Below are 21560 nucleotides of genomic sequence, written 5' to 3'. Positions count from 1 at the left end.
ATTTAATACCCAGCAGCCTCAAAAAACTGCATGAATGAATTATTATTTATTCCACTACAACTTGAATTACTATTTCAAGCCTTATACCCTTATTATTGCCTAATAGCCTGATGGCTGTGATGAAGTTTACTTATGTATTCCTGTCGTGTATCATACACGTATTTAGTTAATGGGTAATAAATTCCGCTATAAATGATTAATTACCTCGTAACCAGTACTATCTGCCACTGTAATGGGGCTAGAGACCCTCTCATGGAGGAAGTCCCGCCTTCTCAGATCACTAAAAGAAATCATTGGTTCCTAGACATGGCAATCAAATAACAGCCATGTCTAGATTACGGGTCAGATAGGAGACCGTCGGTTTTAATCTGGTTGACTTTCACTGTGGTTTATTTCAGCGTTACACCTCTGAGGATCTACGCAGGGTAAAAGCTGAGATCTGTAGAGGGACGCCGACGGACTGTGAACGCTCCCCGACGGCTTCATCTGCGACTTTTATCCGCACAAAATCAAGATGGTGTTAATAATTAGACGCTAGAAAGGGCGGCATGTGTTGAGCCCTTAAAAAAAATTATTAAAGGGTGTTTCCAGAGGATCCCGACTGCCAAACACAGAACAGCTGCAAATGTGATTCCTGCTCGTTGCAGAGGCGGCGAAGGAAAACAAAATCCATCCAGATGATGTCAGGAAAGCATTTCAAGGCTCACGAAGTGAGCTGCTGCATCAAGTATTTCATTTTCGGATTCAACATTATATTCTGGGTAAGTCCCCCGTCTGCGACTTCAGGCCTGCCATCGTCAGTTTAACACACTGACACGCTCTTTGTTCCCAATCAGCAGCTGTGAGGTGCATTTATGTGTGCGTATGTGTTTGTTGTTGTGTCTATGTTGTCCTGGGTTTCGATTCGCTTCCACTTTCTCTTTTGCTCCTGTGCACTTGCTCCCTGTCACCCATCAGCCGCTTTGTTTTCGTGTGTCCTCCATCAGAGTGAGAACAGCTCTCTCTCTCGGCATCATCGCGTGTTTACATGACCGTAGCCTTCAGCTGAGGCCTTTTTCTTCTTCTTTTTTCGTGGTGATGTTTAGGTTGAGAAAACAGCCGTCACCTTTTCTATGCATGAGTGAAACCGCAGGGGAAAAAAACAAACATTCCGTCTTTTAAACCCACAGTCACCGTGGGCCGCCACTTCCTGGCTTGAAACAATAACCCGCATGGGTGCTTTTTTCACAGGTTGTTGATGAGGGAAGGTGGGGTAGGCTTTACTAATGGTTAGTTAAGTTATTAACAGAGCGATGCTCTCGTAGAACCGCAGCGATTAATCGATTTAAACAGTGACTGTTTTGATCGATTCATTGTTTTATCTCATTTAAAGCAAAAACGCTGTCAGTGAGTCCAAGTGTTAATTGTTTGATATTGGCTGCCTCTCCAGTACTTGCATTAAAGTAAGTAGAATAATCAGTGGATTTAGAGGATTGGTCGCAGAAAACAATGCCTAACTTATAAGTGATGTATGAAATAGTGTGGCCTGGTTTGAATAAGAGACAGCAGGGACATTATGCTCATCATTGATTGTTCTGTCATATTTTTTTTAATCGTCCGTCAGTCAATAAACAGTTTGGCTGAAATAGCAGAATAAAACTTCACATAATGTAGTGATCCAAGACGCTCAAGAAAACGTTGAGAGTAATAATTTTGTTTTTGAGGGTGTATCGGCAGAGCTATGCAGCATTAACCTTTTTGGATAACAGGAGCTCCTTTGTAAAACATGCACAGGCCACTCAGAAGGGTCATACCTGCGTTTGAAACCAGGATTGTCTGGCCTTGAGGCCATAGTGCTAACCACTGAGCCTGGTGCTGCCTGAGACATTTGTTCATTATCATATTTGGTGCCAACAAATGAACTGCTTGCTCCACAGCATCATATACAGCATGTTCTTTGGATGGATTAAATATGGGCATATCTACTTTTGTCTACATACGAATACAAATACAGATACAGTAAATTGCAGCAGTCCTACTGATAGGCACCGTTGGCCATATAAGGCCTTTTTAACAGCAGGGATTTTGTCTTGTTATTGTGGGGAAAACACAGATGCTGACAACATCTCTGATGATATTAGTAACAGTTCAAGTGTCCTGGTAAGTCATTGCGGTGTGGGAGTGTGGGACTTTCGGCCAAAGCCCCTATCTTTTTTTATTCACTTATTTATATCAGTAATTTTGACTTGTGCTAACTGACATAAAAAAATTAAATAAAACAAAGAAGCTAAAAAATACACTAAATTCAGCACATGCTACTTAAGCCATGAATGGCGTTGGTGTGCCCAGTGGTTCTTCACGTATCGGGGACTGATAGAGACAAAGGCCTTTGGGCTGTGGAAAAGCTCTCAGCCAACTGTACAGCAATCGGCCCCTTTGAGCTTTGTGTCATTCAGGTATCAGCTGCTTATGTCACAAACAACTGTTCCCCTGCCTTAACAGCTGTCTCACAAACAAATACTTGAGATGGTCTGTAAAGTTCATTATCTTTAATCTAAAAAAAGTCCTTAGTGCTTCTATCTGGTGAATAAATGTGTCTAATTCAACAAAAGACTTCAGTTAAAATCAGTTATTCAAAAACCTATTATTTCTCATCTTTATTTTAGTGCTTGTTAAAGTCCTGGTAAGTTAGTGGGGTTTTAATTTTAATAGTGAAGGTGTTCTTGGATAAAAGCATATCCAACAACAATAATTGTTGTTGAAATCCTCACAAATTAAGTGGCTTATAAAGTATACTGTTTTTCTCAAGTTTCTCTTGTCATGGTTTGTCAGTGAAGATGTATCACAGTAGACACTGAAGCATAAATATTTTTTACCGAGTTTGTCTCTATGCTTTTTTTTTTAAGTGCATTGTGGTGAGTAGGATGTAAAAAAGTTATTTCAAATAGAAAACCAAAACTCATTGCAAGTGAATGTGAAAGTAACAAAAGGCATGGAAATGTGACAATTAAATAAGGTGTTTATTAAAAACATATTAAAGTAATTAGCACAAGATTTAAAAAGTCTTGTAAACACAAACTACCATAAAATATTAAATCATAATACTGTCATAGTAATAATATTCCCGATTACTGCTTCTACACTGCGGCGTACAGTTATGTACAGTCAAGCTGTTTAAAGATGCTTTCTAATGTGGAAGCCTCCTGCTGATCCTGCAGACTGGGATGAGAAATATTTAGTAATGGACCACTGCCAGGAAAATCTCTCTGTAGTTTCTGTCAGTGTGCGTCTGTGTGATGACTACATGTAGCAGTCACAGCAAAATAATCCTGTTCTCTTGTTTCTCTCTTTTCTCCCTCTGTCAGTTCCTTGGAGTAGCGTTTCTTGCCATTGGTTTGTGGGCATGGAGTGAAAAGGTTAGTCGTATATTAATGTGTAATAACAAGTTGCAGGACTTATTTCTGTGAAGCTTTTTACTTACAGGTATCTGCAAATATTCCACAAACCGGCATATCGTTGTGGTTTATACTCGACTGCGTGCAAGGAATGGTCACCATGGCTTTACTGAATCAGAAAGGAATGCTGTGCTTTCCTGTGGGACTCATGAACAATGGGCTATGAATTGATCTGATGCATTTCACAGATTTGTTCATTGTGTACTGAGAGTGCAAAAAGCAGACAATCTACTGAGAGCACTTTTTCACCAAAGTACATTTGAAGATCTTGATTGTTATCTCATCCTACATACGTGACTACAACTAATATTATTTAATTATTTGTTAATTGCTAAATTATTATAATGGGTTGATTAACTTTAAGATTAATATAATGTCAAATGTATGGTGCAAAAAGTGTGGGTTAAATTAGACTGTTAGCTTTGGACAAAAACAAACAGCTAGCCAGGCTCTATCTAGAGGTAAGAAAATCTACATACAGCATCATGGGCTTGAATGTGTTCTTTTTCCAGCACAGAATTATTGTACAGTATGTACCTTTAATCTTCAGAAAAAAATAATGGCACAGGTTTAAATTTTATTTTGGATTTTCTCTAATCCACACAGGGTCGAAAGTATAAATGCAGGTTCAAATATATACATATTTATAATATCTGGTCAAATGTCCCTTAGTTGCACCTTGGTAGCCATCAACAAGCTTCTGCCATAATTCTGCCTGAATATTTGACCATTCACCTTGGCAGAATTGGTAAAGTTCCTGGCTTGGACCTGGCTTTTAAGCTTAGTCCATAAATACCCAAAAGGGTTGAGGTCAGGCTTTGGGAAGGCCACTCCAGAAGCTTAATGTTAGCCTGCTTTATCTATCCCAAAACCACTTTTGACGTGTATTTGGATCATTGCCCTTTTGACTTGTCAAAAGCTGCAAATTTCAATTGAGCTTGAAAGTGTTGATTTTGGACCAGGGGCTTCTTTCTGTGGTGAAACACTCGCTTGACTGGAGACAGTGACGCTGGTGTTTCAGCAGTTTCCAGTCCATAGCAGGCTTGAACCTTAATTTTTGAACATCCTAACCAACTACCGTTCATCCGAGTGTGACGGCTTGGATCTTCTACCAGACTTTAGCTGGAACTGGTGGATGTGGTGACACATTCAAATAACTTATACTTACATAGAATTGTTTGAACTGATAGTCTTGAAATGTGAAGTTGTTTAGAAATGACTTCAAGAGATCTACCCAATTTGAATTCCTTAGATTTTTACACTGTTGTATTGAAGAATTCAGTGAGTGCTGTCAAACAAATCATTTGTATGCTGATAAAGTTGTGATCTAGTTGTGGTCAGTCATGATCACTACCAAGTTAATAGGCCTAGACTTTGCTATACAATCATTCTACCCTGGTAAAAGAGCAGTTCAAAGAAAACAATACCAACACTACCATGGCATTCATGCTAATGATAGGTGCATGTCAACTTCTGACACAACTTTAATAGCATATCTATAGCTCACTGGTTTACATGCTAGAGCTTGTTTGTTTCGTCACTGCAGAAATTGAAAAATCAAATTAGGTTGGTTAGCTTTGTACAGATCCAGGAAGCTAATCGTAGCTAATATATGATAAGCTAAGTCAATTAAAACATATTTACATTTGCTCGCTCTGAGCAAGAGTAAATTAGCTTGTTCCCAAAAATCAAAAACAATTGACAATTTTATTATTAAATTCTTTTAAATAATTGCTTACATTGGTTTGGATTGTACTTTATGAAATTTGGGTGTTAAACATGCTTACAAAATGATTACTTTACCTGGGAAGAATGTTAGCAATGTGATGATATTTCAGTGGTTTTTCAGTTGAGTTTGACCTCACGTGCTTTGCTCCCAGGGTGTTCTGTCCAACATCTCATCCATCACTGACCTGGGGGGCTTTGACCCTGTCTGGCTCTTCCTTGTCGTGGGTGGTGTGATGTTCATTCTCGGGTTTGCTGGTTGCATTGGAGCGCTGCGGGAAAACTCTTTCCTGCTCAAGTTTGTATGTTTGTTAAAGGCTTTCTCAGAAATCTATAATTCTTTATATTTCTTGTTTTCATAACAGTTATTATATTCAGAAAATTCTCATGTCTTTCAGTTCTCCGTGTTCCTGGGCATCATTTTCTTTCTTGAGCTGACTGCTGGAGTCCTGGCCTTTGTCTTCAAAGACTGGATCAAGGACCAGCTCAATTTTTTCATTAATAACAACATTCGGGCCTACAGAGATGACATTGATCTGCAGAACCTGATCGACTTCACCCAGGAATATGTAAGCAACGTTTCTTTATTTGTGGCACCGATTTCTTTCTAGTATTTTTACCTTGTATTTTATATGTTATTGCAGTGGGAGTGTTGTGGAGCTTTTGGGGCTGATGACTGGAATTTGAACATCTACTTCAACTGTACTGATTCAAACCCGAGTCGTGAGAAATGTGGAGTGCCCTTTTCCTGCTGCACCAAAGATCCAGCGGTATGTCTCTCTATCACAAGATAACGTTGTGGCTGTTGGTGTTTTTGTGTCCTTTGTTAGAGTTTAAAATAATTTTTAACATGCTGAAACTACAAGACTTGAGGGGAAGTTTTGAAGGGCTTTCTTGTCACAGACAGCTTGTTATCTATGTTCTCCAGAAGAAGCAGTGACGCTATCAGCGACGATGGCTTGCATCCAACAGGACGCTCAGGACGCTGTGTTTAGTCGTGTCAGGCCCTGACTGCAAGTCAGAGTCTGAAAGCGGATGGGTGGGACTCTGGACCGAGGCATTTTTTGGCAGAAAAATACTCTTAACTGCTGCTTACTGTGCGCAGCAGTGACAGCATTTTTCTTCAGAAAAACAGACTCAGGAAGGGTTTTATTTGACAATCCAAGGACACGCTGTCCCACCAAGGTCATTCTCTATAGGGGAAAAAAAAGGAAACACTTGGATTTAAAAAAGTTGTTTTTCAAAGGCACCGTGTGCTCTTAATGTGTATACCATATCAAAAATTTTCATTTTTTTAATTTTAATTGTTTAGTTGGGTTGTGCAGCAGGTGTCTTTTGTGGTTATATTTCAGGTCAGGTCTTTATCAGCCAGTTTCAAGTCAGTTGAAAGTTGTTGTTTTTTTTGCTGCTAGCTTTCCATCAAAAAGTATTAATTTAAAATAAAAGGTGACATTTAAAATTAGTTTTGTTAGCGACCGTGGCTCAGGGGGTTGGGAATCGCATCTGTAACCAGAAGGTCGCCAGTTCGATCCCTGGGCTCTCTGTCCTGGTTGTTGTGTCCTTGGGCAAGACACTTTACCCTACTTGCCTACTGGTGTTGGCCAGAGGGGCCGATGGCGCAATATGGCAGCCTCGCTTCTCTCAGTCTGCCCCAGGACAGCTGTAGCTACAACTGTAGCTGCCTCCACCAGTGTATGAATGTGAGAGTGAATGAATAGTGGTATTGAAAAGCGCTATATAAATCCAATCCATTATTATTATTATTATTATTATTTAAATGCCATAAAAATGACATCCAAAAGCTGAAATGCTTTTAGTGTTTTTTTTTTTTACATTGCTACAAATGCTGCTGGAAGTTTGACTTCTTTTAAACTTTTTCCTCTGCTCTATGGATCTAAGGAAAAGGCAAAGGTTTGCCAGAAACCTCTGCCAAGCAATCCCTCTGTCTGTGACGCCACATCCAGTGAAGCCATTTCATTTTGGCTGACCATTAAGGAAAAGATTTCCACCAGACTTTATTCTCAAACATTGCCCTTTGTCAGCGGTGTTTTACACATTTTATTTTAATGATCTGCCCACTAAAGTTTTTATTTTAGATTAGATTAGATTAGATAGAACTTTATTAATCCCTCGGGTGGGTTCCTCTGGGAAATTCGATTTCCAAAAAAGCACAGCACCGACAGAAGTTACAGAGTTACAGAATATTATATATATATATATATATGTGTATATATATACATATATATATATATATATATATAGAAAAGCTGCAACCACCAAGTACCTGCAGAGGGTCAGGCAAGTCCTGAGGAGTCAGCTGAATGGTAAGAACAAGATCCGGGCCATCAACACGTACGCCCTGCCCGTGATCAGGTACCCTGCTGGGGTAATAGGCTGGCCAAAGGAGGAGATAGAAGCCACTGACATAAAGACAAGAAAGCTCCTTACCATGCATGGAGGGTTTCACCCCAAGTCCAGCACCCTGAGGCTGTACGCTAAGCGGAAGGAAGGGGGCCGGGGACTGGTGAGTGTCAGCACCACAGTCCAGGATGAGACAACGAACATCCAAGAATACATTGGGAAGATGGCCCCAACTGACCGAGTGCTCAGTGAATACCTCAGGCAGCAGAAACCCAAGAAAGAGGAGGGAGACGAGGAACCAGCATGGAAGGACAGGCCCCTGCACGGTATGTACCACCGGCAGATAGAGGAGGTGGCTGATATCCAGAAATCCTACCAGTGGCTGGACAAAGCTGGACTGAAAGACAGCACAGAGGCACTAATCATGGCAGCACAAGAACAAGCTCTGAGCACAAGATCCATAGAGGCTGGGGTCTATCACACCAGGCAAGACCCCAGGTGCAGGCTGTGTAAAGATGCCCCAGAGACAATCCAGCACATAACAGCAGGGTGCAAGATGCTAGCAGGCAAGGCATACATGGAACGCCATAACCAAGTGGCCGGCATAGTGTACAGGAACATCTGTGCCGAGTATAACCTGGAAGTCCCGAGGTCAAAATGGGAGATGCCCCCAAGGGTGGTGGAGAATGACCGAGCTAAGATCCTGTGGGACTTCCAGATACAGACGGACAAAATGGTGGTGGCTAACCAACCGGACATAGTGGTGGTAGACAAACAGAAGAAGACGGCCGTAGTGATCGATGTAGCGGTTCTGAATGACAGCAATATCAGGAAGAAGGAACACGAGAAGCTGGAGAAATACCAAGGGCTCAGAGAAGAGCTCGAGAGGATGTGGAGGGTGAAGGTAACGGTGGTCCCCGTGGTAATCGGAGCACTAGGTGCGGTGACTCCCAAGATAGGCGAGTGGCTCCAGCAGATCCCGGGAACAACATCGGAGATCTCTGTCCAGAAGAGCGCAGTCCTGGGAACAGCTAAGATACTGCGCAGGACCCTCAAGCTCCCAGGCCTCTGGTAGAGGACCCGAGCTTGAAGGATAAACCGCCCGCAGGGGCGTGCTGGGTGTTTTTTTATATATACACATATACACATATACACATATACACATATACACACACACACACACACATATATAAATACAGAGACAATATAAATAAAATATACAAAGGGGATAAATAGAATAAATAGGAATAAAAATAAAAATACAAGTGAATTGCACATTTCAAGTATTGAGTCTATTGCACTGTTGACTATTTACAAAAGGTATTGCACAGTGAGGTGAAGAGGCACTACAGCTTAGTTGTTCCCCCCTCCTTTGTCCTCCTGTTTCCCCTCCCTCTCCCCTCCAGAGAGGAGTTAAACAGTCTGATGGCGTGTGGGACAAAGGAGTTTTTAAGTCTGTTAGTTCTTGTCTTTGGGAGAAGCAACCTGTCACTGAACAGACTCTTCTGATTGTTAATGGCCGTGTGCAGAGGATGCCCAGCATTGTTCATAATGTCCATCAGTTTCTTTAATGTCCTTTTCTCTGCCACTGTCACCAGAGTGTCCAGCTTCATGCCGACCACAGAGCTAGCCTTCCTGATCAGTTTCTCCAGCCTGGATGAGTCCCTCTTTGCTGTGCTGCTCCCCCAGCACACCACAGCATAGAAAAGTACTCCAGCAACCACCGACTGGTAAAACATCCTCAGGAGCTTCCTGTAGATGTTAAAAGACCTCAGCCTCCTGAGGAAGTACAGTCGGCTTTGGGCTTTTTTATACAGGTGCTCTGTGTTGCATGACCAGTCCAGTTTATTGTCCACCCACAGCCCGAGGTACTTGTACTTGTTGACCACCTCCACCTCCTCCCCCTCTATCTGAACCGGTAGTGGACCTTCTCTGGACCTCCCGAAGTCCACAACCAGTTCCTTAGTCTTTGAGGTGTTGAGTTGCAGGTGGTTTGTGTGACTCCATGCGACAAAGTTCCTCACCAGACTTCTGTACTCCTCTTCCTGATCATCCCAGATACACCCCATGATGGCTGTGTCGTCTGCAAACTTCTGAATGTGGCATAATTCAGAGTTGTAGCAGAAGTCAGAGGTGTACAGGGTGAAGAGAAGAGGGGACAGCACAGTTCCCTGTGGTGCTCCTGTGCTGCTGACCACTGTGTCAGACGTGATGTCCTTCAGCCTGACGTACTGTGGTCTGTCGGTGAGGTAGTCGGAGATCCAAGCCACCAGGCAGGGGTCCACCTCCATCCTGTTCAGTTTTTCCTGAAGCATACAGGGCCGGATGGTATTAAAGGCACTGGAAAAGTCAAGAAACAGTTTCCTGACCGTGCCTTTTCCCCCATCCAGGTGTGAGTGGGCTCTGTGTAGGAGGTACAGGATGGCATCCTCCACTCCGACACCCGCCTTGTATGCAAACTGTAGTGGGTCCTGGGCATGTTGTACCTGTGGTCGGAGGATGTTGAGGAAGAGCCGCTCTAGAGTCTTCATAAGATGTGACGTCAGTGCCACCGGTCGGAAGTCATTCAGCTCATTGGGCCGGTTCTTTTTGGGGACCGGGACGATGCAGGATGTCTTCCATAGGGCGGGCACTCTCCCCAGTCGCAGACTGAGATTGAAGACTCGTTGTAGCGGCTCCCCAAGTTCAGCAGCACACGCCTTAAGCATCCTAGGACACACCTTGTCTGGGCCTGCTGCCTTTCTGGGGCGAAGCTTCCTCAGTTGTCTCCTGACCTGATCCACTGTGACACTGGGAGATGTTTGGGAGGAGGGGAGGGGGGGAGATGTCTTGCTGCTGAGAGAGGGATTGGAGGAGGGGGGTGTCATGTTGTCAGGAAGGGGGGGAAGCGAGGGAGGTAGGAGAGTGGGGAGAGGACTCTGTAGTGAAGGTGAGGGTGAGGGTGGGGGGGTTGTGGGCTGGTCAAACCTGTTGAAGAAGTTGTTGAGTTCGTTTGCCTTCTCCACAGTCCCCCCCACTGTGCTTTTCTTGGTGTTGTGGCCTGTGATGGTTTTCACACCATTCCAGACCTCCCTCATATTGTTCCTCTCCAACTTCTGCTCCACCTTCCTCCTGTAGGTGTCCTTTGCTTCCCTCAGGCAGCGTTTCACCTCCCGCTGTGCTGCTTTCATCTCCTCCTTCACTTTGCTCCTGAAAGCCTTCTTCTTCATGTTTGTTGTTTTCAGAAGTCTAAGAGAACAAAATTTGACTTCTGGGAGTTAAATGTTACTGTAGCCCAAGTTTCTGCAGCTGTGGTCCCACACAGTCTTATAAAGGTTAACCTGACCAGAAAGGCAGATGCATCCTTGCACACAAAACGTTGGAGTCGTTTAATCTTCACAAGTAGAATATAATAGGCAAGCAAACATAAACAAATCCTTGGTTTATATGCAAAAATCTTCACAGTAACTGTATAACCATGGATTGGTGAGTTTTACTCATGATCATCTAGTTTTACAGTTTTTAATGTGTATGCATGTTTTATTGTTTTTCACTGTAAAGGCCAGTCTAGAATCTCTAGCTAATCTAAAAATGCATGTGTGTCTTCTCTTCGCAGGAGGACGTCATTAACACTCAGTGTGGATACGACATCCGAGCAAAACCGGTGAGCTACAAACGGAAACTTAAATTTATCACCGAGACTGAGACCCTGATGTAAAAAGTAAAAGGAATAGAAAAGAGTAGAAAGCATGAATTGTTCTGGCTTATTTTGCCTCAGGGAGGTTTATATGGCTATATGAGGTCGTCAGTTGCTCCACCCTGGACACAATATTCCTCTTTCAGTATGTTTCTCAACTCCTCACTCGTGAAAATACAGCAGCTGGCTCTCCATCAACACTTTGGGCCTTGTGGCATTACTCATGCAGCAGCAATGCAATGGGAATTGAAATCCCCTCCCCCGCCTGTCATTAGCTTTGGCCTTACTGCACGGCCAGCGTAATGTAAGGAAAAAAGGCTCTGTTTGTTTTCTTGACTTTAAATGTGAGCCAGAGTGAAGCAGTTTTAACAAGAGTCAGAGGAAAACAGTGAGCCGAGTGTGTGTTAACGACTACGTAACACTGGATCAGAGGCATTTTGCTGTGGAGGGCTTTAGGGGAAACCGCAAAATGAAAAGGGGAATCATGTGCTATTAAAAATAACTGTGTTGTTAAGTGTCGTGGAGCAAAATAAAACCAAATATATTTCAGATGAACTTGACTATCACGCTGTAGTATTGGTTTGACTTGTAATTGTTTTGACAGGACTCTGACCAGAGGTCATTCATCTATATCAAAGGCTGCGTACCACAGTTTGAGAAGTGGCTTCAAGATAACCTGACAGTGGTGGCAGGCATATTTATTGGGATTGCATTACTGCAGGTGGGGATCAGTTTGTCCTAAACATCTGAGCTTTTGTCATTTTTTTCCATTACCTAACAATTTGTTTTCCTTTTTTTTTTTTTTTTTTTTTTAGATTTTTGGCATCTGTTTAGCGCAAAATCTCGTGAGCGACATCGAGGCTGTGAGAGAGAGTTGGTAGGTAGCAAGGGTCATCAGGGTGACGCGTCAAATTTTGTGTCTGAGTGCATAATTTTTGTAAATCAGTTCACGGCTTGTAGGGGTTTATTTTGTAATTTAACTTAACATAACTACATGAGTTAAATCTAGCGGCTCCATATTTAAGAGAGCATTAAAAACCTCTTCAGGCAGCCATAAAGACCTGATGGGCAGGGCTGCTTGTGTATTATGAAATATCCTTTTGACTATTATTACTTTTGTATGTAAACCTTCATAATAAAAGTCTCACGATTATGGTTGCAACACCCTGACATGGAAGAACATACAAATTATTGGACAGTTGCACAAAAGCTTTAATTATTTGAAAAGCTTTACAACTATTGGTATTTATAAATTTGGACTATATTAACACTTAAAAATTTAAAAAAAGCACAACAGAGTATTTTTCTTTAAACTACACTATAATTCTTTTGTTTAGTATCGTTTCAATTTTTCTTAGTCCTCTTTAAAATGACAGTTACACCTGACTATAATGATCATAGCGTATCTTTGCTTTTATGTGTCATGTTCAACATACGTAACTCAGTGGTGACGAAAATTTGTATCGGCAACGAAATTTTATTTAGTCACAACTAAATATGGAAAGATGAATCGCACAAAGTGCAGCAAGCCTGGCAAAAGCGTTCCGTCTCTGTTTTTACTAGATATTGTAATGCACCGAAAATGTTTTGGAACTAAAAAAAGGTTTAACAGAATAAACTCCTACTGTCATGAATTATTTTAATCTAAAATGATGCATTATGTGTGTCACGTCAATAACTTATAAGCATGATTTCGTTGTTAAAAATTAGTTGGCGGCTGTAGAGTTGGCTTTGGGTGTATTATGGTTCAGAATGAAATAAACATGTAATATGATAATAAATGTAACAACGTTTTGAAAATACATTCCAGGTCCACAAATGAAGTCCTGAATTTGAAATTGCCTGAGTTTCCCTGTATTAACACCAGCAGGTTGATATCTTTGCTTCCAAGTGAGATAATTGTGTGAATTGTCACATACTGAGTTGCTTTGTGGTAACTTTGGTTATTCAGGGACTTTCTGCAAAGCACCACCGTCAGGCTAGAAAGGCGCCCTGATGAAAAAATTAAACGTTGTTGCAAACATCTTGAACTTAAAAACAAAAAGAATCACAAACAGCTTCATCGGTATTACATCATTAGTGTTAATGGCAAGTGTAATGTAAGGAAACAAGCTGCCCCAGTTATTCTAAAACTTAAAAAACATCCACCCAATTGGAAACTTGAAAATGTGTTGCAGCACACACAAACCTCTAAATACCACCATCACCCGCTGCTTTGCAAAGTCCTGCTTTGAAGGTTGACTATTTAGTCAGCGTTTTCCTGTCGCCATCTTGGTTATTTATTTCATTCTATATGGGATCATAATTCACAAAATAAGCATGTTGTATTAACTAACCCTCTGCTTCTCAGTGTTGCAAACAAAGCTTATTTTGCTTGTGCTTTTTATTGTCTTGGTTGTTTTATTGTTCCGATTCATAAATCTGCTTCCTGTTTTTGTGCAGTTTGTTTACCTAAGACCTCCAGAGAGTTTTCAAAGGCAAGAAAGATGTACAAGGTAAGCGCTTTGAGATCAATATAGCAGTATAAATTATCGATCTCCTCCGATGTTTTTTATTTTTTATTTTTATTTAATTTTTACAGGACTGCGGCTCGGATGCCAGCGTTGAAGGGAAGTACTTTAGTCACCTAAAATGTGCAGTATGAAGAGTCTCGCTCATATGTAAATAGTAAATTTAGAATTATTTTTAGAGTTACTGTATTTTAAATGAAGCACCCCCCCTCTGAAATATACTACTATACACACAAAAACAATGGAAAATAATATTTCAGTAAAAGCTACAGTTACAGTAAAGGCTGTGTTGAAGAAGCCAGGAAGATAATGTGTTTTGCCCAGATAACAAGCGGAGACGGCGTTTCTCTGAGGTAGTGCTTCATTTAGAATATGGTCTGTGGTTTTATATGTCTCACAGCTGCAGTTTTTTAACAGCTGCATGTAAAGGGTGTGTAAGAAGATAAAAGTGATTCTGGAAATGCACTGCATGCCTTTTGTCTCTTGATAGGACATCGGCTTCTAACTGTGTTAAGTATTTTAAAGTATTTGTAAAATAGTAATTTCGATTGAATCGGCTGGTTAGCACTTTGTTGAATGTTTGATGGAGTCTACTTAAGAGAACGAACTTTAGACGTGGACACTGTTACAGATTGCAGTTTGACTTATGGGGGATGTAGTCACCGTGTAGTTTCACGAAGAGACGTGATGGATGTGTTCAGCTTTGTAAACTTGCTTTTCTTGGAAAGAATGACAAAATAATGTAATACATGTACTGAGAGAAACCCAACGATGTGGCATCTAATCAAAACTCAGCCTTAAGCACTTTAATCTTCACAGAGGACAGAGGATAATGAAGTTCATTTCAGCTGTTCGGCTTTTTGTCATGACAGACTGTTATCTGGTCAAGCAGCAGCCACTGGAGGGGGAACTTTCCATAATATGCTTATGTAACATCCTGGTACTTCATAAGTGTCACCTTGAAAATGGGTTTGGGGACTTTTTTAGTGTAGTCACCTTCTTTGCACACAATCTTTTTGTCCATTAGTGTTCTGTCATACCTTCATTAATTTGCCTTTATTTTTAGTTGTGGCCAGTGTGTTGAAATCGTGAAAACCCTTATTTGTTAGATTTTTACTTTTTTTTTACTGCTTGTTGGCACTTAATTGAACATAGAAGTAAATTATTTAATTTACAAATGCACAGTACTTGAAAGTAGAGCGCGCAAGCTCTGTCATCAGCATTTATTAAAAATTCAGTGATATTAAACACACAAAGTTTTCTCTTAACAGAGTGAAAAAAGCCATTTAATGTAAAGGACATGTGAACCTGTGAACTTTTCCTCTGCAGCTGATGACAATATGATATTAATCAATGTGTTTCTGGTTTCTACCACATGTATAATCTTATACTGAGAAAATGTCAGAATGCCAAAATGGTGTCAGATATCTGTTTACCTGCCACTTAGTGCCATATTTGCGATTTCTACATACTCCCGATTATAACCACACTTTTCTTTCACGTGTACTCCTGATTCTTGTAAATAACTGGATTGTGATAAGATGTAGATACATCTGAATAAATGTTGTTCTTTGTATTATTTTGTCTATTTCTGTGTATACTTTGTCTGGATAATATGTTACACTGATACCGCACTTACCTCAGACTAAAATTAATGGTAGCGCTGCAGAGGAATTGTACTCCAGTGTGACTGGGTGAATGACAACTCACTACCTCCATCTTGTGTTTAAAACAATATATATGTTGGACCTTTTTTTCACTGTAACCCTCCAACTGGTCTCCAGCTGTGGGTATCACATATTTTTAGGTTTAATTTGCGTACGGTTTTCATATACTGAAACTAAAGGCGTGGTACACTCAAGCAATAATAATAATATTATTAAAACATATGCTGGGGTCGACAACCCTGGGATTATGACCTCACTGAGGTCAAAATGTTAGCAGAGAAGTGAGCCTGTGATGGGTGGGAAAGAAAAAATAGGAAAAGCACTGCTGTGGCTTGTGTCAAGAAAATGACTCCCCAGTTACTTCATTAGTCAGACTTTGCTCGTACCAGGTTGGACCTTCAGCTCCTTTAATTCTTTGTGGCACAGAATCAGTAAGGTGCTCAGAGGTTTTAGTCCATATTAACATGATAGCATCACACAGTTGATGCAGATTTGTCAGCTGTATACATGATGTAAAGTTCCTGTCCCTCCACCTTCCAAAGGTACTCTTTCGGATTGAGCTCTGTTGACTATGAAGGCCGTTTGAGTACAGTGAACTCATTGTCATGTTCAGCAAACCAGTTTGAGATGACCTGAGCTTTGTGAAAATGTGTGTTATCTTTTTTTTTTTTTTTTTTTTTTTTTAAGTCAATTCAATTTTATTTATATAGCGCCAAATCACAACAACAGTTGCCTGAAGGCGCTTTATATTGTATACAATAATATATACAGAGAAAAATCCGACAATCATATGACCCCCTATGAGCAAGCACTTTGGCGACAGTGGGAAGGAAAAACTCCATTTTAACAGGAAGAAACCTCCGGCAGAACCAGGCTCAGGGAGAGGCGGCCATCTGCAGCGACCGGTTGGGGTGAGAGAAGGAAGACAGGGTAGAAGACATGCTGTGGAAGAGAGACAGAGGTTAATAACAAGTATGATTCAACGCAAAGAGGTCTATTAACACATACTGAGTGAGAAAGGTGACTGGAAAGGGAAAACTCAATGCATCATGGGAATCCCCCAGCAACCTACACCTATTGCAGCATAACTAAGGGAGAATTCAGGGTCACCTGGTCCAGCCCTAACTATATGCTTTAGCAAAAAGGAAAGTTTTAAGCGTAATCTTAAAAGTAGAGATAGTGTCTGTCTCCCGAATCCAAACTGGAAGCTGGTTCCATAGAAGAGGGGCCTGAAAACTGAAGGCTCTCCCTCCCATTCTACTTTTAAATACTCTAGGAACAACAAGTAGGCCTGCAGAGCGAGAGCGAAGTGCTCTAATAGGGTGATATGGTACTACAAGGTCATTAAGATAAGATGGGGCCTGATTATTTAAGACCTTGTATGTGAGGAGCAGGATTTTGAATTCAATTCTGGATTTAACAGGAAGCCAATGAAGGGAAGCCAAAACAGGACAAATATGCTCTCTCTTTCTAGTCCCTGTCAGTATTCTAGCTGCAGCATTTTGGATTAACTGAAGGCTTTTCAATACTAGTCCAGTATTGAATAGCACTCTGGCTGGGCTGTCTGAGATTTAGATGGGGATGAGGTAGGTGGCATGAAAGAAAGTCTGAAAGGGAGAATGACGGCGAGCACAGAATTAAACAATGCAACGCGGAGAACGATTGGTTCAAATAATCTAGAGTATGAACCTTGAGGCACCAGACTACTGGAAACATGTAATGACAAACAACAACAATGACTTTACCAAGGAATATGATGTAACACCTGCTGATATTCCTGCAAATTAGCATATTGTCTTAAAAGCACAGGCAGAAAAAGTATCGATGAGTCACTTTAAATCAAGCGAGAGTGCTTTTTCTATTCATTTTTTCTAGACTACAATTAGTTCAACGTGGCTGCACTAAACAGCACATCATAACCTCTCATTACTTCATAATGTGTGCCCATAAAACATCCATTCACTCAATATTCTCTTAAATACCATTGCATTGGCAATATCCTGAACGTTCACACCACTTGTAATATAGCAGACTGCAGGTGATTACACTACTGATTCTCTTATTAACAGTTTGTGTTTGATAAGATTCAGAACATCATCCTGTGTATTGAGGATTCCTTTAAACATCTGAGTGAGTCAGAGCTTGAAATTGAGGAACTGAGCTCAGCAGACACGAAAATGGCTTTAAACAGTTCTCGAGAGACAGACAGGATTATGGCCTTATCTTTGGGAAGGAACTAAGATCCCTCTTATCTGGCACTTTATAAGAATATGCAGAGAAGAAAGGAATGGATGCTAGGCTTGAAACAGTTACTAAATCTGCCAAAGATAAAAGAGTTTTAGACAATTTAATACCAATCGCTCTGCTAAACACTGATTATAAGATTCTGTTAGGGGCTATATTTGTGACGCTGAAGAAAGGCACGAGGATTTCATAGTCAGGATTTGTAAAAGGAATAATAATAACAATGATATAACGCTGGTATTGGAGCGTCTTTATTATAGCAAAATAATTCAAGAAAGAGTGTATTTCTATTTTAAGATTTTCACAAAGCAAAGTTCATATTGAAAAGATTTATCTCTTTGACTCTTTGAATTTGGGGAAAAATCTGTTAGTGCCATTGGTTATCCAACGGAATAAATAACTCTCTAGGCCAGGGGTGTCAAACTCAAATACACAGTGGGCCAAAATTCAAAATGGAACAAAGTCGCGGGCTAACATTAATATTTATTGAAAAAAAAAATCTTCCTCCAGATATAAGAATGAATCTTTTCTTATGGACTCAAACAAGTTTAGCTGAAAAACTGAATATGGAACAGCAAAGCTTAATACTAAACAATATATATATTAGCTGTATAATACCAGTAGGCCTGCTCTTTTTTTTTTTTCTTTTTTTTTTTTTTTTTCTAAATGACATCAGAAACAGCAGTATGCGACATTACGTGATGGCAAATGTGTGTTATCTTGCTGGAAGAGCCACCAGAAGATGGGAACAATGTGGTCATAAAGAGATGGACATGGTCAGCAACAACACTCAGGTAGGCTGTGGGGTTTAAAATATATTTAGCTGATACTAAAAGGCCAAACGTGTGTCAAGAAATTCTGATCCAAATCTTTCAGTAGAAATCAAAACTGCTTTTTAACTCATCTGTTGTTCAATTTTGGTGAATCTGTGAATTGTAGCCTCAGTTTTCTGATGTTTGCTGACAGGAGTGGCACCTGGTGTGGTCTTCTGCTGCAGTAGCTGCTTCAAGATTTAAAAGGTTATGTGTTCAGAGATGTTCTTCTGCAGACCTTGGTTGCAACAAGGGGTTATTTGAGCTACTGTTACCTTCCTATCAGCTAAAAGCAGTTGGGTCATTCTCCTCCAACAAGGTATCTTCACGCAGAGAACTGCCGCTCATTTTCTTTGTTTCAGACCATTCTCTGTAAACCCCTAGAGATGGTTGTGTGGAGAAATTTCAGTATATCAACAGTTTCTGAAATACTGAGATCAGCCTGTCTGACACCATCAACCATGCCACGTTCAGAATCACTTAAATCACTTTTTTGTCCCCATTCTGATGATGTTGAAGCTTAAAAAATGCATCATAAAGTATTAAAGTGTTGCTGTAGCTTCAGCCTCGTTAGAATATTGATCTTTTTCACACAGCTTTGAAGTAGGTGAAGTCGAGCCAGAAATTTAACTTTTGGTTCCCCATTCTGATGCTCAGTTTGAACTTCGGCAGGTCATCTTGACCAATGTCAACGTGCCTAACGAGAAGCTGAAAAGGGCTGCCTAATAAGGTAGCTGGTGAGTATGACAACACAGCATGGCAAGTTTCAGGCTTTGCTGGAATTAAACAGTTAAGTATTCATCTTTTAAATGACCTTAAAGAAAATTTGAGTTCATGGTAGATGAGATCCTTTCAGTGTTTTAGCTCAGTCAGTTCAACATGTAGTTGATAATCCATTACGTCAACACATGGAGGTAACAACATACCATTTAAAATTCAATTTAAAGTTTGATTTTGGATGATATCTGAAAAATAAAGTTTAACTATGAGATATGGATTTTAAAAATAAAAGTTTTGGATCCTGTAACACTTGTTGGATGTAACTTGATTTAACTTTCATATAAAGTACACATACACTCCAATGTGGCTTAGCTGCTGCCATTGTTGTTCACTAGCCAGCAATCACCAGTACATTATGTGTTCTCAGTTGTGCTACTCAGTAATTATTTATGATTACATTTTAGCTATTACAAATGCTAAAATTAGGTGTGTATTCAGATATGATGTTAGCCTTCAGATGAGTTAGTGAGAGCAATGGTACATGTGTTAATTAGATTAGAGCCACACACACATACACTTATTTTCCTATCAACATATCGCAGATAACCAGCATGCAGTATCTGTTTTCTGAGTTATCAGGAACTGACCTTTGGCATACATTGGGTGTTATCTGCCTCAGTGTGAGTTTTGATCCTTTTCAGGCTGTAAAGAGAAAGAAAAGTTGACACGTGCCCACTAATCAGTTAATAGTAATCAGTTTTCCTCTCAAACGTGTCCACTCCTCTGTACTTTGATTATGAGTGCCAATCTAATGGCATTGTTTGGAGTTTGTTTCTTGTTTTTTTAAATCCAGATTTCCAAGAAGCACACTGAGAAAGCAAATCTCCACCAAGGCAGCTCAGACACTGGGCAGTATTTACTTTTACTTGAATGTTGTTTGATATTTTAGCTAAATGTTATGTAGGAGTAGGTGATGGAAAAGAGGTACTGACTTGTAAATAACTGGACGTGAATAACTTATATAAAGATTATAGGGTGTTTATTTTGTGAAAGTTTGACCTTATTTAACCTTGAAGAAAAGGTCAGAGCTCCAGAGTAATGTGACATTTAGAATCCCCATATATCGTTCCTATAAGCCTGGAAATTATCACTATAAACAATGGCAGTAAGGAACGTAGCTTTAAATAACTCTGTATCGTATCATCATTTTGACCTTGAAGTAGAGGTCAGATGTCAAATGACATGACAATTTAAATCTTTATATGGTACTTTCTGTATATTGACAATACACACCACACTTGTAGCAATAATACTTTTTATGTTATAAGACTTTTTTTGTCAGTTTTCGACCAATAAATCGTTAAACTAATCTTGGTGGATGGAAACATGCTAAGGCTATAATTCTTCTTCTATGAATAACATAATCGTAACTCCTTTTTGCAGTGTGGGGACACCAGCATCTGCAATTTGTTTGCATGTGAAAGAAGTCACTGAATAATTAAAACTCATGTCTATGTCATAAAAATGCAGCAACTGACAGAAACTATAAACTCCACAACTATAAATGGAATGGCTGTTTGTTATTAACTCATTCACTGCCATTGACGTCTATAGCCGTCAATTGCAGTGAATGAGTCAATGGGTTTAACTCATTCACTGCCAATGGCTGGCAGTGAATGAGTTAATAAAAATATTTTGCATCAATCAGAGTTTGCATGTTCTCATTTTCTCTGTGTGGGTGTCCCTCTGGGTACGCTGCTCCCTACCACAGGGTAAAGACATGCTTGTTAGGTTTACTCGTGATTCCCATACATGTGATGGATGTATTTGAATCCACCAGTTTGCTGGGGCCTTTCTGAGTGGAGTTTATATGTTCTCCCCATCCTAAAACACACACAGGTTAGGTTAACTGGCAAGTCAAAATTCAGAGGTGTGAATATTAGCATGAAGGGTCTGTCAGTAGACTGGTGACCAGTACAAGGTTTTTCCCTTTCTCTTGCCCTGTAACTGCTGGGATAACCATCCCCACAACACTGAACTGGATAAGTTGAAGAAAATAGGTGGATTCTTATGGCAAGACATCATTTTTTTTCACTTGGAAAATAAGCCAATACATTTAAATAATATGTAGGTTTAAATTTTAACAATGAATATGTATGCAATATTAAGATATATTAAGACATTAGTAAAATCTGTGTCTCAAAGAGCCACCTTATTTGGTCTTGTTATTGTAATTTTTCTGCTTTATCTAAGGTACCTGTTCTGTACCTGTGTTTGTACTGTTACTTTTAGTCAGTATGCCACAGGCCATAACACACATCCTTCTCTCTTATCTGCAGATAATCTGTGACAGATGTTGAGTCCACCAGAAAAGCCTAACAGCTTTTTTGGCTGCTGACTATAGTTCACAG

At 40.2% G+C, this 21560-nt stretch overlaps 1 protein-coding gene across 2 annotated transcripts; it reads left to right on the top strand.

Annotated features, from left to right (window-relative positions):
- The first annotated feature begins 320 nt into the window (after positions 1-320).
- Positions 321-15285, top strand: LOC146572543 (tetraspanin-5). 2 transcript variants are annotated; one of them, XM_085276781.1, is made up of 10 exons: positions 321-761; positions 3345-3395; positions 5315-5461; positions 5558-5728; positions 5804-5929; positions 11116-11163; positions 11801-11917; positions 12012-12073; positions 13639-13691; positions 13778-15285. In XM_085276781.1, the coding sequence occupies exons 1-9, from the start codon at positions 678-680 to the stop codon at positions 13649-13651; spliced, it is 819 nt and encodes a 272-aa protein (XP_085132907.1). In that variant the 5' UTR covers positions 321-677; the 3' UTR covers positions 13652-13691; positions 13778-15285. The 2 variants fall into 2 exon arrangements, with proteins under 2 accessions (XP_085132907.1, XP_085132908.1); XM_085276782.1 differs by lacking the exons at positions 13639-13691; positions 13778-15285 and having other exon boundaries at positions 12012-12077.
- The last annotated feature ends 6275 nt before the right edge of the window (positions 15286-21560 follow it).

This window comes from Mchenga conophoros, linkage group LG6 (genome assembly GCF_057382185.1).
Source record: "Mchenga conophoros isolate Kocher_MC1m ecotype Shallow Benthic linkage group LG6, M_conophoros_male_GT1.1, whole genome shotgun sequence".
NCBI classification, from domain to species: domain Eukaryota; kingdom Metazoa; phylum Chordata; class Actinopteri; order Cichliformes; family Cichlidae; genus Mchenga; species Mchenga conophoros.
Note: the sequence above shows the minus strand (reverse complement) of the source record. Positions and strands in the feature narration are given on the sequence as shown.